Source organism: Moschus berezovskii, chromosome 19 (genome assembly GCF_049115385.1).
Source record: "Moschus berezovskii isolate FMDL1 chromosome 19, NW_MosBer_1.0, whole genome shotgun sequence".
Lineage (NCBI taxonomy): Eukaryota > Metazoa > Chordata > Mammalia > Artiodactyla > Moschidae > Moschus > Moschus berezovskii.
Window position 1 is genome coordinate 11,040,404 of NC_142478.1, and position 19,524 is coordinate 11,059,927.

The window sequence follows — 19,524 nt, forward strand, 5'->3', positions numbered from 1 at the left end:
ACAAGGGGATTCCCATAAGGATAACAGCCGATCTTTCAACAGAAACTCTTCAGGCCAGGAGGGAATGGCAAGACATACTTAAAGTGATGAAGAAAATAACCTACAGCCCAGACTACTGTACCCAGCAAGGATCTCATTCAAATATGAAGGAGAAATCAAAAGCTTTACAGACAAGCAAAAGCTGAGAGAATTCAGCATTACCAAACCAGCTCTCCAACAAATGCTAAAGGATCTTTTCTAGACAGGAAACAGAAAGGGTGTATAAACTTGAACCCAAAGCAATAAATAAAATGGCTATGGGATCGTACTTATCAATAATTACCTTAAATGTAAACGGGTTGAATGCCCCAACCAAAAGACAAAGGCTGGCTGAATGGATACAAAAACAAGACCCCCATATATGTTGCTGCAAGAGACCCACCTCAAAACAAGGGACACAAACAGACTGAAAGTGAAGTGCTGGAAAAAGATATTCCATGCAAATAGAGACCAAAAGAAAGCAGGAGTAGCAATACTCATATCAGATAAAATAGACTTTAAAACAAAGGCTGTGAAAAGAGACAAAGAAGGAAACTACATAATGATCAAAGGATCAATCCAAGATGAAGATATAACAATTATAAATATTTGTGCACCCAACATAGGAGCACCGCAATATGTAAGACAATTACTAACAAGTATGAAAGGGGAAATAAACAACAATGCAATAATAGTGGGAGATTTTAATACCCCATTTACATCTATGGATAGATCAACTAAACAGAAAATTGACAAGGAAACACAAACTTTAAATGATACAATAGACCAGTTAGACCTAATAGATATCTTTAGGACATTTCACCCCAAAACAATGAATTTCACCTTTTTCTCAAGCGCACACGGAACCTTTTGCAGGATAGATCACATCCTGGGCCATAAATCTAGCCTTGGTAAATTCAAAAAAATTGAGATCATTCCAAGCATCTTTTTTGACCACAATGCAGTAAGATTAGATCTCAATTATGGGCGAAAAACTATTAAAAATGCCAACATATGGAGGCTGAACAACACGCTGCTGAATAATGAACAAATCATAGAAGAAATCAAAAGAGAAATCAAAATATGCATAGAAATGAAAGAAAATGAAAACACAACAACCCAAAACCTCTGGGACACTGTAAAAGCAGTGCTAAGGGGGAAGTTCATAACAATACAGGCACACCTGAAGAAACAAAAAAAAGTCAACTAAATAACCTAACTCTACATCTAAAGAAACTAGAAAAGGAAGAAATGAAGAACCCCAGGGTCAGTAGAAGGAAAGAAATCATAAAAATTAGGGCAGAGATAAATGCAAAAGAAACTAAAGAGACCATAGCAAAAATCAACAAAGCCAAAAGCTGGTTCTTTGAGAAGGTAAATAAAATTGACAAACCACTAGCATTACTCGTCAAGAAACAAAGGGAGAAGAACCAAATCAATAAAATTAGAAATGAAAATGGAGAGATCACAACTGACAACACAGAAATACAAAGGATTATTAGAGAACACTATCACCAATTATATGGCAATAAAATGAATAACCTGGAAGAAATGGACAAATTCCTAGAGAAGTACAACTTTCCAAAACTGAACCAGGAAGAAATAGAAAATCTGAACAGACCCATCACAAGCACGGAACTAGAGGCTGTAATCAAGAATCTTCCAGCAAACAAAAGCCCAGGTCCAGACGGCTTCACAGCCGAATTCTACCAAAAATTTAGAGAAGAGCTAACACCTATTCTACTCAAACTCTTCCAGAAAATTGCTGAGGAAGGGAAACTTCCAAACTCATTCTATGAGGCTACCATCACCCTAATCGCAAAACCTGGTAAAGATCCCACAAAAAAAGAAAACTACAGGCCAATATCACTGATGAACATAGATGCAAAAATCCTTAACAAAATTCTAGCAATCAGAATCCAATAACACATTAAGAAGATCATACATCATGACCAAGTGGGCTTTATCCCAAGAATGCAAGGATTCTTCAATATCCGCAAATCAATCAACGTAATACACCACATTAACAAACTGAAAAATAAAAATCATATGATTATCTCAATAGATGCAGAGAAAGCCTTCGACAAAATTCAACATCCGCTCATGATAAAAACCCTCCAGAAAGTGGGAATAGAAGGGACATATCTCAACATAATAAAAGCTATATATGACAAACCCACAGCAAACATTATCCTCAATGGTGAAAAACTGAAAGCATTTCCCCTAAAGTCAGGAACAAGACAAGGGTGCCCACTCTCCCCACTACTATTCAACATAATTCTGGAAGTTTTGGCCACAGCAATTAGAGCAGAAAAAGACATAAAAGGAATCCAAATTGGAAAAGAAGAAGTAAAACTTTCATTGTTCGCTGATGACATGATCCTCTACACAGAAAACCCTAGAGACTCTACCAGAAAACTACAAGAGCTAATCAATGATTACAGTAAAGTTGCAGGATATAAAATCAACACACAGAAATCCCTTGCATTCCTATACACTAATAATGAGAAAATAGAAAGAGAAATTAAGGAAACTATTCCATTCACTGTTGCAACGAAAAGAATTAAATACTTAGGAATATATCTACCTAAGGAAACAAAAGACTTGTACGTAGAAAACTATAAAACACTAGTGAAAGTAATCAAAGAGGACACTAATAGATGGAGAAATATACCATGTTCATGAATTGGAAGAATAAATATTGTAAAAATGAGTATACTACCCAAAGTAATTTATACATTCAATGCAATCCCTATCAAGCTACCAAGGATATTTTTCACAGAACTAGAACAAATAATCTCACAATTTGTATGGAAATACAAAAAACCTCGAATAGCCAAAGCAATCTTGAGGAAGAAAAATGGAACTGGGGGAAATAACCTGCCGGACTTCAGGCTCTACTACAAAGCCACAGTCATCAAGACAGTATGGTAATAGCATAAAGACAGAAATATAGATCAATGGAACAAAATAGAAAGCCCAGAGATAAATCCACGCACCTATGGACACCTTATCTTTGACAAAGGAGGCAAGAATATAAAATGGAGAAAAGACAGTCTCTTTAACAAGTGGTGCTGGGAAAACTGGTCAGCCACTTGTAAAAGAATGAAACTAGAACACTTCCTAACACTATACACCAAAATAAACTCAAAATGGATTAGAGAGCTAAATGTAAGACCAGAATCTATAAAAATCCTAGAGGAGAATGTAGGCAAAACACTCTCCGACATGAATCACAGCAGGATCCTCCATGACCCACCTCCCAGAATATTGGAAATAAAAGCAAAAATAAACAAATGGGACCTAATTAAAATCAAAAGCTTCTGCAGAGCAAAGGAAACTATAAGTAAGGTGAAAAGACAGCCTTAAGAATGGGAGAAAATAATAGCAAATGAAGCAACTGATAAAGGATTAATCTCCAAAATATACAAGCAGCTCCTGCAGCTCAATTCCAGAAAAATAAATGACCCAATCAAAAAATGGGCCAAAGAACTAAACAGACATTTCTCCAAAGAAGACATACAGATGGCTAACAAACACATGAAAAAATGTTCAACATCCCTCATAATCAGAGAAATGCAAATCAAAACCACAATGAGATACCATTTCACACCAGTCAGAATGGCTGCTATCCAAAAATCCACATGCAATAAATGCTGGAGAGGATGTGGAGAGAAAGGAACCCTCTTACACTGTTGGTGGGAATGGAAACTAGTACAGCCATTATGGAGAACAGTGTGGAGATTCCTCAAAAAACTTGAACTAGAACTGCCATATGATCCAGCAATCGCACTCCTGGGCATATACACCGAGGAAACCAGAATTGAAAGAGACACATGTACTCCAGTGTTCATTGCAGCACTGTTTATAATAGCCAGGACATGGAAGCAACCTAGATGTCCATCTGCAGATGAATGGATAAGAAAGCTCTGGTACGTATACACAATGGAGTATTATTCAGCCATTAAAAAGAATGCATTTGAATCAGTTCTAATGAGGTGGATGAAACTGGAGCCTATTATACAGAGTGAAGTAAGCCAGAAAGAAAAACACCAATACAGTATACTAACACATATATATGGAATTTAGAAAGATGCAAATGATAACCCTGTATACGAGACAGCAAAAGAGACACAGATGTATCGAACTGTCTTTGGGACTCTGTGGGAGAGGGTGAGGGTGGGATGATTTGGGAGAATGGCATTGAAACACGTATGTTGTCATATGTGAAATGAATCACTAGTTCAGGATCAATGCATGTTATAGGATGCTCGGGGCTGGCATGCGGGGATGACTCACAGGGAGGATAAAGGGAGGAGGGAGGTGGGAGGGGGGTTCAGGAGGGGGAACTTATGTAAACCCGGGGTGAATTCATGTCAATATATGGTAAAACTAACCAATATAATATTGTAAAATTATTTGCCTCCAATAAAAAATAATTACTTAAAAACACACACACACACACACAAAAACCACTAGAAATAGAACAATTTCATTACTCAGCAATTCTGCTTCTCCTTAGTGTTTATCCAATTGGTGTATAAAACACTAATTCAGAAAGATACATGCATCCCCATGTTTTGGCCTCTATTTTGAAGAATTGACTTGGTACAATATAGTGGGAATGCCATCACTTTTCTAAAATTTTCTTCTCAGTCTTGTGAAATATTTTACTAGATTTTCAGAATTGTAGACTGCATTAGTTTTCCAAGGCTCCTTTAACAATTTACCAAAACTTGCTTAGTTCAGTTCAGTTCAGTTCAGTTCAGTCGCTCAGTCGTGTCTGACTCTCCGCGACCCCATGAATCACAGCACGCCAGGCCTCCCTGTCCATCACCAACTCCTGGAGTTCACTCAAACTCATGTCCACAGAGTCGGTGATGCCATCCAGCCATCTCATTCTCCGTCGTCCCCTTCTCCTCCTGCCCCCAACCTTTCCCAGCATCAGAGTCTTTTCCAGTGAGTCAACTCGTCGCATGAGGTGGCCAAAGTATTGCAGTTTCAGCTTTAGCATCAGTCCTTCCAATGAACATCCAGGATTGATCTCCTTTAGAATGGACTGGTTGGATCTCCTTGCACTATAACGGACTCTCAAGAGTCTTCTCCAACACCACAGTTCAAAAGCATCGATTCTTCGGCGATCAGCCTTCTTCACAGTCCAACTCTCACATCCATACATGACCACGGGAAAAACCATAGCCTTGACTAGACGGACCTTGGTTGGCAAAGTAATGTCTCTGCTTTTTAATATACTATCAAGGTTGGTCATAAGTTTCCTTCCAAGGAGCAGGCGTCTTTTAATTTCATGGCTGCAATCAGCACCTGCAGTGATTTTGGAGCCCAAAAAAACAAAGTCTGACACTGTCTCCACTGTTTTTCCATCTATTTCCCATGAAGTGATGGGACCAGATGCCATGATCTTTGTTTTCTGAATGTTGAGCTTCAAGCCAACCTTTTCACTCTCCTCTTTCACTTTCATCAAGAGGCTTTTGAGTTCCTCTTCACTTTCTGCCATAAGGGTAGTGTCATCTGCATATCTGAGGTTATTGATATTTCTCCCGGCAATCTTGATTCCAGCTTGTGCTTCTTCCAGCCCAGCGTTCCTCATGATGTACTCTGCATATAAGTTAAATAAGCAAGGTGACAATATACAACCTTGACGTACACCTTTTCCTATTTGGAACCAGTCTGTTGTTCCATATCCAGTTCTAACTGTTGCTTCCTGACCTGCATACAGGTTTCTCAAGAGGCAGGTCAGGTGGTCTGGTATTCCCATCTCTTTCAGAATGTTCCACAGTTTATTGTGATCGACACAGTCAAAGGCTTTGACATAGTCAATGAAGCAGAAATAGATGTTTTTCTGGAACTCTCTTGCTTTCTCCATGATCCAGCGGATGTTGGCAATTTGATCTCTGGTGCCTCTGCCTTTTCTAAAACCTGCTTGAACATCTGGGAGTTCACGGTTTACATACTGCTGAAGCCTGGCTTGGAGAATTTTGAGCATGACTTTACTAGCGTGTGAGATGAGTGCAACTGTGCGGTAGTTTGAGCATTCTTTGGCATTCCCTTTCTTTGGGATTGGAATGAAGACTGACCTCTTCCAGTCCTGTGGCCACTGCTGAGTTTTCCAAATCTGCTGGCATATTGAGTGCAGCACTTTCACAGCATCATCTTTCAAGACTTGAAATAGCTCAACTGGAATTCCATCACCTCTACTAGCTTTGTTTGTAGTGATGCCTTCTAAGGCCCACTTGACTTCACATTCCAAGATGTCTGGCTCTAGGTCAGTGATCACGTTATCGTGACTCTCTTGGTGGTGAAGATCTTTTTTGTACAGTTCTTCTGTGTATTCCTGCCACCTCTTCTTAATATCTTCTGCTTCTGTTAGGTCCATACCATTTCTGTCCTTTATCGAGCCCATCTTTGCATGAAATGTTCCCTTGGAATCTCTAATTTTCTTGAAGAGGTCTCTTGTTTTTCCTATTCTGTTGTTTTCCTCTATTTCTTTGCATTGATCACTGAGGAAGGCTTTCTTATCTCTCCTTGCTATTCTTTGGAACTCTGCATTCAGACGCTTATATCTTTCCAAAACTTGCTAGCTTGAACCAATACAAATTTATTCTCTAATAGTTTTAGAGGCTAGAAATCCAAAATTAATTGCATTGGACTAAGTCCAGGTATCAAGAGTCTGGACTCAGTAAAGACTTTGAGGACCCTAGGGGAGAATCTACTTTGCCTTTCTAAAGGCTGCTTGCATTTCCTGGCTCATGACCTCTTTCTCAGATCACTCTGGTTTCTTGCCTCTGTCATCATATTTCCTCTTCCCCTTCTTATCGGGGACCTGTCTCGATATGGACCCAGGGTATCCACGGGATGAACAGCGTCGGCGTCAGCAAGAGAGAGAGAGAGGCTGATGATTCCTTGGTTTACGCAGAAAACCAGTAAAACCCCAGCATGGGGTTTGCCCTGTTTACATAGGCTGCAGGCGCCCTCTCGAATCACTGGAGGCACCCCATCAGGGCACCCCCTAGAGTGGGTCTTAGAAGCCCAGGCAGATAAGTAAACGCAGAGGGCCCAGCGCTTCAAGGATCTCAACCAGAAAAAGGAGAATAGAGTAAAGGAGAAAAAACGACACGGGGAGACCAAGCTTCAGTGAGCAAGGCCCAAAACTTTATTTTCCAGTGCTGCTTTTATACCCTAAGTTGTACACATAAAAAATAGAGAAAGGGAGGTATAGAGTCATGCCAAAATCATGCGGGGTCAGCAATCTTGACCCTCATCAGGATCAGGGCTTATTTTTGTATGTCTCATGATATACAAAAGTTTTAGGTGGTTTACATCATCTTCTAGCCAGGAGGTCTGCTGACAGTTTTTGGCCCTCTCTCCTAACAAAGGTTAGTCAGCTAGAAAAAGGCTTATATTCTTTCAAGGTGATTTTCCTCAAGTCAGGCGTTATTCTCCAAAGACACATGACAAGGTTACATTCCTATAAGGCAAGGGTGTAGTGAGCTACAAGAAAAGAATTTAGTAACTTAAGATCTGATGTGGTTAAATCAAAGGCTACTACTTATTTTCTCTATATGTGATTAATATATTTCCAAGGATACAATAGATAGAAAATATGGAAACTTTGCAGCAAGCATTGATTCAACAATGAAATCGTTTTTAGTACTATTCTAATGATTTTAACTTCTTCAACAAATTCCTGTGTTTTAGAATATTAGGCTTTCTGTCTTTGCATGACTGGGAGGCTGTAAACAGTCACATTCGTAGTTGTAAGAGCCCGGACAAACTTGTCAGACAAGTTAGAAAGCTATCAGAGGGGCTTGGATTGGAACACTCCTATTAAGCCGAGGAGAACTTTTTAACTACAGCTCTGAATTAATGTTTTCAGAGAAAGGTGGTTGGGGGGAAGTCCCTGTAAGTATTAGAGGACTTGGTAAGAGGTGTAAGATAGTAAGGCAGTCAGACTCCGGTTTTCTTTGGGGTAGATGCTCGGGTAAGTCCAGGGGGCTCCTCGAGTCCTGATTAGCCTTTGCCCGTCAGGCCTCTTCCCCAATTGACCTTTGCCATGGGTAGGATTTCCCTTGCTGGCTCCCGGCACCTTCTAGTCACATCCACACTTAACCCCCCTTGTAAGGATACTAGCGTGTAGTCTTCAGGATAATCCAGGATAATCTTCCCTTCTTAGGATTCTTAATCTTACCCATAAAACCCTTTAAATCATATGAGCTAAGGATAAGGATATGATATCTTTGGGGCCATTGTTCAGTCTACTACAGGGAACCTTCCCCTTTGTGTCACAGTCACGTGGGCTTCAAGTTTGGAATGGCCTGGGTTCACACAACCACTTAGCAATTGTCTGAACTTGGACAAATGACTTAATTAATTTTCTTTGCTGTTAAGCTGGAATAAACTCACCACGGAGTTTGTGGGTTAATTTTGCGGATAGATCAGGTAATGTATGTTCAGGGCTTCCCAGGTGGCACAGTGGTAAAGAACCTGCTTGCCGATGCAGGAGCTGTAAGAGACATGGGTTCATTCCCTGGGTCAGGAAGATCCCCTGGAGGAGGAAATGGCAACCCACTCCAGGATTCTTGCCTGAAAAATTCCATGGAAAGAGGAGCTAGGCGGGCTACAGTCCCTGGGGTCACAAAGAGTCAGATACAACTGAGTGAGCACACACATATACAATATATCTTAAGTGTTGAGCAAACTAGGCCCTCATTAAATGTTAACTATCATTGCCATGATTAATGTAGGCCCTGGTGTGTTTACTCTACCCTGAATAAGCAGAAACAGATCTATGCAAAGTGAGTGATTACACATGGAGAACATGGTGGATTTATCTCAGCTCTGCTCCATGTTCACTATGTGTGTTGGTCACTATTTTTAGTTCTATACTTGATGAGCAGGTGTCAGTATCCACTTACCCATCTAGAATATATTTTGGTTCTGCCACCGTGGAGCCTGTCCTATTCCACTCCTTTGTTCTTTATTCTTTTTAGCTGTTCAGCACATGAAAATTTCAATCCCCACTGTACATTGTTATCGAGACCTGCCTGTCTCACCCTCTGCACAGAGTTCTTTTCTTAAAATAGAACTGTATCAAATCTTAGCATCAGGATTACTTCATTCCTAGTGGTGTCAAGTGGATTGTGATGGATGGGGTATGGAGAGGACAGTGGTCCTCAATAGGTACACCCACATTTTAGAGAAATGGTGGTTTGTTCTGTTCATTTTTTTAGGTGGTCTTAAACCTCTTTCTAATGGCTTTCAGATGGGCTATAGTGAAGTCGCTCAGTCGTGTCCAACTCTTTGCGACCCCATGGACTGTAGCCTACCAGGTTCCTCCATCTATGGGATTTTCCAGGCAAGAATACTGGAATGGGTTGCCATTTCCTTCTCCAGGAGATCTTTGCAACCCAGGGATTGAACCGGGGTCTCCCGCTAGGGGGTTATTATAATGTAAAGATCACTGTTTGCTTTCCTCAATTCCCTTCCATTATCCTAATTATGAAAAAATTTTTCTCGGCTGACACTAGGTGAATGGTTAAATTTAATTTTTGTAACCTTGAAATTTTTGTCTTTTTTATTATAGTATTTTATTTTGGACTATAAAAGGGGCTGCCTCAGTCAAAGGTAACAAACCATATTGAACCAGAAATCATGATTCTTTTTGACTATTTTTATTTACTATAAACTTGGAAGTATCTGCCAATCTTCTTCAAATACTTGATAATTCAGAAAGATATTATGCAATAGTGATGATACTGTTCCATTATATTATATCCTAATCACAACGAAGTTCTAATATATTTTTCTAAATTACCTGAAGCTTATCTTACATCTTGTTATTTCCTCTGTATCTACAAACAGCTATTTCCATTAGATAGCCAAAAAAAAAAGATGAAAACTATGTTGTATTTGCTATCTCTCAGCACACTTAAATAGAACTGTTAAGTAGAACTTAGTACAAAAGGAGTTAGTCATATTCCTTAGATGTTTTATAACATACAACTTGGGAGCCATGGATATACAGTAGATTATAAATAAGTTAGTTTGTTGGATCTTTATTTTTGCTGAATTCTTTTGGAAGCAGTTCATTATAAATAAAAGAAGGTAAATAAGTAATATTAGAATATATTCATTTTTGACTATAAATTGACAATATAAATTGATTTAAATGGACATTTCTGTCATTAATTCTAAAATTTGAACTAATGCAATAGATGGAATTCAGCTGCCCAAGCAAGCTTCTAGGTTTTGATTATTCAACTGATTAAGATGCTATTTGTCAACTCTAGTTTACCACCCCTTTTAATTATATAGATAATCAAACTAAGAACTGCTAATTCTGTCTCCTAACTATTAATTGATTGTAATTACCTACAGATTAAAACTGCATGTGCAATTAACTCAAAGAATTAATTGATAGAAAGGAATTGATAAAAGGGAAACAGAACGGGCTTTGCATAAAAAAGGCTCTAAGGGCACAGGACCACTGAACCCACTAGTGTCTTGGGCTCGGTCACATCCTCATAAAGATACATTGCGCTTGCATCTGGACTTTGGCTCTGTTGGAGGCAGTTGCATTGATTATTTCTTACGGACATTTGGTTTCTTGGTTGACTGAAACAGTATAATTGAAAAGTTTAAACTCCTATTGTCTTTGGATTGTGTACTGATATTTGGACAGTTTGGACAAGTCTGCTGCTTGGTCTCTTTAGTTATTTCTGACTCTGTGCAACGCTATGGACTGTAGCCCACCAGGCTCCTTTGTCCATGGAATTCACCAGGGAAGAATACTAGAGTGGATTGCCACGACCTCCTCCAGGGGATCTTTCCAACCCAGGGATTGAGCTCATGTCACCTGCACAGCAGGTAGATTCTTTACCACTGAGCCACCAGGGAAGCCCCTGGGGACAAATCTATCCATTTGCAATGTGAAGGAAATGCTTGTCACTGCAAAGATCATAGAAAAATGGTAAATGTTTTAACTAGTTAGAGATTTCTTTCTTCCTTCCTCCCTATTTCCTGTTTTATTTCCTCATTCTCTTGGTTATATCACTGGATGCAATCTTGTCAGTTTTCTGTGAGTCATCTAGGTAATTTAGGTTTCTAAAATAATTATGCTTATTAGATTTTAATAGTATCTCTCACCTGTGTAAATACTTGGCTTATTGTTAACTACGTGAATTTGAATGAAAATGGGAAATGAAATAAAAAGCCACCCCCAACTGATACATATTTGAAATCTATTACCATTATACACATCAAGATAAATATCAAGAGAGAGAAGATGATCTGGTGAAAAATAGTTGGTCCTGAAAAAAAAAAATAGAATTTTAAAAGTCCCCTTTTAAAGGCTCTTCATTGAATCAGATGTTTGTATCAGATGGGACCTTTCACTCTTAACAGTTTGCTGATGGGCGTTTCAGCCAATTCCAAGTCAGCCCAGGAGCACTGAACTTATTCTTGGGGTGCAGTGTTGTGTTCAATGTTATGGAAAATACAAACCAAGTGAAAGACTCGCAAGTCTAGATAGGGAGATGAGATGTGAAGAAATCAACAAAATAACAGGAACTAGTAGTATAGACATTTTTCAAAGGCCTAGATTACTACTGAGGAACTGTAAAGACAGGAAGACATTGGTACGGATATTTGACAGTTTTTTTAAATGTTCAGATTTAGCTGCTGTTTAGCTAATAATGGGCTTCCCCGGTGGCTCAGACAGTAAAGAATCTGCCTGCAATGCAGGAGATCAGGGTTCGATCCCTGAGTTGGGAAGATCCCTTAAAGAAGGGAATGACTACCCTCTCCAATATTCTTGCCTGGAGAACTCCATGGACTGAGGAGCCTGGAGGGCTATAGTCATTGGGGTCACAAAGAGTTTGATACGACTAAGCAACTAACAATTAGCTAATAATTCTTTGTTAACCTGATCGGGAACTTCCCTGGTAGCACAGCCAGTAAAGAATCTGCCTGCAACATGGGAGACCTGGGTTCTATCCCTCGGTTGGGAATGTCTCCTGGAGGAGGGCATGGCAACCCACTACAGTATTCTTGCCTGGAGAACCCATGGACAGAGGAGCCTGGCAGGCTGAAATCTATGGGTTGCAAGGAGTTGGACATGACTGTGTGACTAAGCACATGCACAGAAGTTGATGGGACCATTTTGACTTCTTTCCAAATATTATTGCATTTAGCCTACATTTGTTTAATCTCAAAGTATTTCATTCTATCCTCCTGGCTGATGGTACTGAGAAAATTAATATTTTTTCACATATTAACGTACAGCCTACTCTTATGCTGTCTCTATTTCATATACACACCCTAGAATTCAGAATCTTCACTTCCCTGTGGCATTACCTTTGAAGCTTATTGGCTCTATGAAGGGTTTGTGAAGACTTAGTCTGATGTATGACTTCGGTCTTCTTCAAACTATCAGCTTATAACTTTCAACTGACTTTGTGGAATAAACTGGAATTTGTTGCATGTCACCTTCTGTGCCTGGCTTCTTAGGAGGAGTCATTAGCATAGATCAGTGTGTGAATGATCACCTTGAGGATTTTAGTGGAGGCTTTACTGCTTCCTGAAGTGGAAAAGTTATAGCTGTATTTTCCAGTGTGATACCTGTATACTGAATAAAATAATGTATGACTTCTCGATTACATGGATCTGTTTTGTGGGTAGACAAGATAAAATATTTGAAATGCTCTGGAATCTTTTAGAAAAATAAGTCATACAGCATTGAGTTTCATATTTAGCTGTGCTCCTCTGTAATCAGGAAGATTCTCTTTTCCTTGTGAGATTTAACCTCATGAGGCAAATTATAGTTTATCAGTGTTTACATAGTGACTTTAATCATATTACTAATGAACCAGAATCATAGAGCAATTCCAAGTAAGATATTGTCCTTGCCCCAGAAGAGTTTATACATTTTAAAAAGAGATTGGAAAGAGACGCTTTGTCATCTAAAATAGTGAGAATATTTGCTGTTGAAGTGCATTGAAGCAAGTGGGTGGAATAGGAATAGTGCTAATGAATTAAAGAATACTTCAAATTAGTAAACAAAGCTTCATAAGCAATGTGGGGGCTTACGCATCTCAATAACTGTTATGCTGCCCTTTTATGTCCCTCTGAATTTATAAAAGTTCTCAAGTAAAGTATGATGTGTGTGACCTTCTCTTTGCTATCATCTTCTCAGATAATATTTTCAGATTCTCTGTGGTCTGCTCATTATTGGCATTGCTTCCATTAAAGAAATTCATTTCTTCATATTGTTTTGTGAATGAAATATATCACTTATATGTTGCCTCTCCTAGAGAGTTTTCCTTTTTGATAGAGGGCAGAAACTGACTAAAATGGAGGAAATACATGCAAAATTAAGATGTGTTAGGATGTGTGTGTTTGTGTATACTGATCAGAATGTCTCTGAGATAATATCACATTTTATTATTTTATATCGCTATTCTACCTCCCCATATATAGGGCACTTAATTTATGGTTCCTGTAAATAAATTGAAGCAATGAAATGAGAGCCTACATTGCTTCTGATTTTTCTCTAAATTTATATAGAACTAACTGGTCCATGGAGGACTCTCTTAAATTGAAAGTTTCAGTAAAGAGTATATGCATATGAAGAAGTATTAGAAAGAAAATTGGAAATGTAAAACTAGTTTGATTCATTTGGATGGCAGGATTAAATTGTATTTCTGAGAAATAAGTGAACAAATAAATCTTGAATCTCCGCCTCTTTATTTAAAATTGTGTGCAGAAATCCTGCATAATTACTATGAGACAGAAGAAATATGCGGGTATATTCTGGTTCACCTTTTGCTCTTCCAACCTATTTACCTTAAATACTTTCAATAATTTCATTTACTACACAATATCAAAAGTTCTGCCTTCAAATAATTCTAAATTCTCTTTTAAAGGGCTTATGTAACAGGGAGAGGAGGTTTTCTTTTGTTTTTGTTAAGTGCTATTCTCAAATATGATTTTGCTTTAAGCCTCTCTTACAAAAGAAGTCAGTGTTCTTGAAGAGTCAAAAAAATGAACCTATTAGTTTTCTGATGGGCACACTGTATGTAATAAAAACACGAGCGCTTTATGGTATAAAGAAGCCTATTAATTGAAGCCTCTCTCTATGCATTGCTATCTCTTCTTCATCTTGCTGTGATTAGATGACAAGATGTGATTTTAATACAGAATAGTGGGGCTATAAAGATGATTTACTTTCACCTTTGTAACACTGAGCAGTATGATCACTGTGTATTTTTCCTGAATAATATTCTTTTAACCTGCATTGATATTTTCAACAGACAGGACATTCTATGATTGGAGAGGGTCTGTATCAGAAAGGTCCTCCTGTCTGACTCACGATTCCAGTGGGCCTAGTTTCTCCGGATCATCATTAGCATTTCAGGATTATTCTAGTGTAAGTATTTGTAAAACCTGACATGGAGTTGAATTACTATTGTTTTTTTCTGGAGAATGATTGAGTTAATTTTGATAGAACATGTACGATGTTACTATGAGCATAATTCATTCCTAAAATGATTCCCTGTTGAAATTCATTTTTTTTTCCAGAAGCAATGCTGTTGTTATTTTGTTCCAATCTTGCTGATCACCTTAACTACTAAATATGTGGATTAGTTTTTGTTTGAATAGTGCTAATAGCCAAAGTGCTCATCACAGTGGTTTTCCCCAAATGTGATAGCAACTATTTTTGTAATTGTAACTAAATTATCAGGAAAATACAGTGGTGGCCAGAGGAGAATAAAGATGTTTGTAAGGAGTGTGGCACTAAGAAGTTTTAAAAATCCAAGCACACTGTCATGACCACATACTGATGGTTTATGAGTGAGGTTTCTCTAAACTGAAACATGGGAATCTGTGACTTGAAGATGGAATCCAGATTTCACATTAAGTTCCCGTGCTCATCAGGGCAAGTCCTGTGGTATCTCTATGTAAATAATGGCAGCAACTCATATGTTCTAAAATCTTTAGCAATGATTTCTTAAAAGACTGTGCAATGCCATTTAATAACATTTGTGTCACATAGTGTCTGTACAGGAGTCTGAGTTTTACATTTCCTGTATGTTCTGCTTGGTATGTGAATATGTCTGTTTCATCCTTTCTTTGCCTTTTTTCCTTTTTCATATCACTAATTATTTTTGTTTTTGACTTATCGTTTGTATTAGTGTTCTTGGGCTGCCATAACAAAATGCCATAGACCAGGTGGTTTAAACAACAGAAATTTACTTCTCAAAGTCCTGAAGACTGGAAGTCCAGGATCAAGGCGCCAGCAGGGTGGTTTTCTGCTGCAGCTTCTCTCTCCTTAACTTGCAGAGAGCTGCCTTCTCGCTGTGTCCTCACGTGGCCTTTCCAGTGTGTGTGTCTAGTGTTTCTCTCTCTACTTATGAACATGCTAGTCATATTAGATTAATGCCCTACCCTTATGAGTTCATTTAACCTAATTACCTCTCCACGGACAGTGTCTCCAAATACAGTCACACTGGGGCTTAAGGATTCATATGAATTGTGGGAAGACACAGTTCAGTCCATAACATCATTAGATAGCTGATAGCAATTATTTTTCTTATCTGTTGAATAGCTTGTATAATAGTATTTTTTAAAAAATCTTGAGTTTTCCTGTAAACCAAAACTTTTCAATTATGCAATACTTAACTTCTACTACTAAATTCTTTGTAAGTAAATACACTAAAAGTCAATCATTACATCCTTGTTTTAGATAAGGACATAATATGATTATTGTTAAGGAAAATTATATGAATTTAGATGAGGAAATTATATGAATATTATTTCCTGAAACTCAAAGTTGTTGTAATCTATTAATTCTATTTTCAGAATATATTAATTAAATATTGAAAAAATGATTACCTCCAGCTAATGGGATGTATATTTCTAATTCATACATGTCCTTAGCAAAAGTAACACCCATAGATGGTTGTTTTCATTATTTTCCAGTAAAGGGGAATAAATGAACTATTGTTTCTATGCCTGCCAGTTCTATGCTATTTTACATTAATAATTTAGAGATTGCTTCTAGCTATGTGAGGAAGTATATTTAAATATATCACTTTGGGGAGTAAATCTGGCAAGAGCAGACATGACTGGAGAGCTCCCAAATGCAAGACTGGGAATGTTCACTCCTTGCTGACTGGGGAATTAGGAGTCAAAGGGCTCCAAACCATGGCTACAAACCATGGCGCTTTGGATATGTGTGCCTGCCTGAAGAATTTGGGTAGACTAGAGTGGAGACTGGGTGAGCGTTAAGAGGCCTGTCACATCAGTCCAGTTAGAGGTTTATCTTACCCTTGCAAACCTATTATGTTGGGCGTAGGGTGGGAATGGATAAGAGAGAGTAAGACTGAAATCTTCAAATTATTTTCCTTCAGCTCACTGCACCTTTAGTTTTCACCATCGAAAGTCTAACTTTTTTGTTTTTTTTTTAAAGTAAGGTTTCTCCTGTCATTTATTCTTTAAAATAATAACAAATTCTAAAAGGGATTAAACACCAAGTTCTAAGTTAAGCTTTTTTCCTCTTTTCTTTTTATTGTGGTAAACTATTCATAACATAAAATTTACCATTTTAACAGTTTCAAGTGTACGTACAGTAAGTATACCCACATTGCTGCATAATCATTACCACCATCCATTTCCTGAACATTTTAATCTTTCCAAACTAAAACTCTGTACCCATTGAGCACTAATTCCTTGTTCTTCCTTTCCCCCATCTCCTGGCAACAAATATTCTACTTTCTTGTGATTGGCTTGTCTCACTTATAATGTCTTCAAGGTTCATCCATGTTGTATCATGTGTCAGAATTTCCTTTTTTCAAAAGTCTGAATAATATTCTGTTACATATGTGCCATATTTTGTTTATCCGTTCATCTGATGGTGGATACATGGGTTGCTTCTACCATTTGCATCTTGCAAATAATTTCACTATGAACATGGATGTACAGATATTGTTTGAGTCCTTTCTTTCACATCTTTTGGGTATATATCCAGGAGTGGAATTGCTGAACCATATGGACTTCCCTGGGTAGCTCAGTGGTAAAGAATTTGCCAGCAGTACAGGAGATTGGGGTTCGATCCCTGGGTTGGGAAGATCCCTTGGAGGAGGGAATGGCAACCCACTCCAGTATTCTTGCTTGGAGAATTCCATGGATGGAGGAGCCTGATGGGCTGCAGTTCATAGGGTCACATACAGTTGGACACAACCGAAGTGACTAAGCGGCAGCAGCAACAGCATTGTATCCCTATATTAAACAATATAAAATACTATATTTAGTACATTGGCTACACCATTTTACAGTCCCTCTAGTAATGTACCTGTGTTGTAGTTTCTCCACATTTTCATCAGTACTTATTATATTTTCTGTTTTCCTAATACATCCTAATGGGTGTGAAGTGTTAAGTGATCTTGATGTGAGTTTGTTCAATCAGGTGCAGAAGACAAAAAGGAACTAGAAAAACTGAGAATGTAGAAAGAAGCTTGCATTGTTAGGAGGAGTGATGACAGGGTACAGAATTTGAATTTGTATTTGAATTTGTGGGAGGAGAGAAAAATATAACACATTTTGCTTTCAAAACACTCTGTAGAGGTTAGTTCCTCTCAAAATTTTAATTCTCTCAAGAAAGTTAATGTGGATACACTTCGTTTCGTTCCGTCGCTCAGTCGTGTCCGACTCTTTGCGACCCCGTGGACTGTAGCCTACCAGGCTTCTCCGTCCATGGGATTCTCCAGGCAAGAATACTGGAGTGGGTTACCGTTTCCTTCTCCAGGGGATCTTCCCGACCCAGGGATTGAACCCGGGTCTCCCGCATTGGAGGCAGACGCCTTAACCTCTGAGCCACCAGGGAAGCCCGTGGATACACTTACTTTAGGCTAAAAGAAAATATCCCCTTTAAGCCTAAAGTTTTTATTTTCTTTTTAAAGTATTTTGTATCCTATATGTTTTTAGTTCTAATTAGATGATAATACAATAACATTATATGTCTTTAGCTTTTATGTTTCATTTCTGAAACTGCAGACTTATTGTATTAGAATTTCCAGTTATTTTTAAAAAATGGCATATAGGCTCCCAAACTTCTTTGCACTAAGTTAAAGATGCTGTCTTTAGTCCTGAGATATTTATACTCTTAATTATCTTGAAAGATAATATTTATCCAAATAAATGAGCACCTGTCAATAAGATCCCTTGCATAACAAAAAAATGTAGTATTACATTGCAATAATATAGGAGAGACCACCATCTCCAACTTTGTTGCTGCAATTTCATTTCACAACTCTTCTTTACAAGGTTTGCTAACTTGATGATAATGTATGAAGCAATCTGGAAATCCATAGTCTGAAGGAAGGTAAGTGTGGAAAACAACCCTGGTATTTATCAAAATTCTGAGATGAAAAATTAGTATCAATAGTGCTCTTTAAAAATCTAGAATAAAAACAAATACTGACAAAAATTTGTGTAAGAAGTTAATTTCTAGTTAATATTTAGAAACATAGGAGAGTGAACTTACAATTTTTTTATTGGAGCACAGTTGCTTTACAATGTTGTGTTAGTTTCAGCTGTACAATGAAGTGAATCAGCTCTACATATACACACAGCCCCTCCCTCTTGAGCCTCCTTCTCACCACCTCCAGCCCCCACATCCCATCATGCTGGGTCACCACAGACCATGGAGCTGAGCTCCCTGTGCGGTCCAGCAGCTTCCCACCAGCTATCTATTTTCACATGGTAGATTATATATCCGTCAATCCCAGTCTCCAGGTCATCCCGCTGCCCTGCCCCCCACTGTGTCAATAGGTCTGTTCTCTTTGTGTCTCTCTACTCCTGCCCTGAGAATAGGTTCATCTGTACCAGCTTTCTAGATTCCACACATATGTGTTAATATACAATATCTGCTTTTCTCTTTCTGACTCACTTCACTGTTTATGACAGCCTCTAGGTCCATCCATGTCTCTTACAAGTGACAAGGCAGAACTGTTCTCAGTGAGTGGCTAATTTACAATTATGTTACTGTGGCTCTGAGATCAGAAGGTTTTCTGATGGGAACTCCGCCATTTGATGGCACTCTAGAATGAGGATGAGATAAGCAGTGGAGGGGGGGGGCTTTTGTACTTATGTGGTGGTGACAAGGTTCAGGGACGGAGGAGCAGAGGGGAGAGAACAGTTGTGGTTGTCTGGATGGAAGAGCAGGGTGCATTTCAGGAAGTAAAAGAAATTGGAGTGTGGTAAAAGCATAACATTCAAGTGAGAAGGTGGCAAGAAAATGAAGATTTAAGAAAAGCCCCGTCATCTTGAAGTGCCTTCCTTAGTGCCTTCCAGAGGATATCATTTGATCCCTTTATTTCTTAAAAGACGAAAAGAATTTGCCTAGCCATGACAGTAGGAAGTAAGGGAATACAAGCAAATAGAATTTGGTTTAATAACTGTTTGCATTCCATGTTGTTGTTTTGTGTTTCA

The 19,524-nt window shown here is 38.4% G+C and overlaps 1 protein-coding gene across 2 annotated transcripts in view; it reads left to right on the plus strand.

Moving 5' to 3' along the window:
* The window catches only part of IQCM (IQ motif containing M), a 472,445-nt gene that overhangs the window by 133,102 nt on the left and 319,819 nt on the right, over positions 1–19,524 (plus strand). Inside the window, exon 6 of one of the 2 annotated variants that reach the window (XM_088827822.1) lies at positions 14,346–14,461. In XM_088827822.1, the coding sequence (XP_088683948.1) occupies positions 14,346–14,461 (116 nt within the window). The remainder of the gene's footprint in view (positions 1–14,345; positions 14,462–19,524) is intronic. The other variant, XM_088827821.1, reaches the window with a different exon arrangement.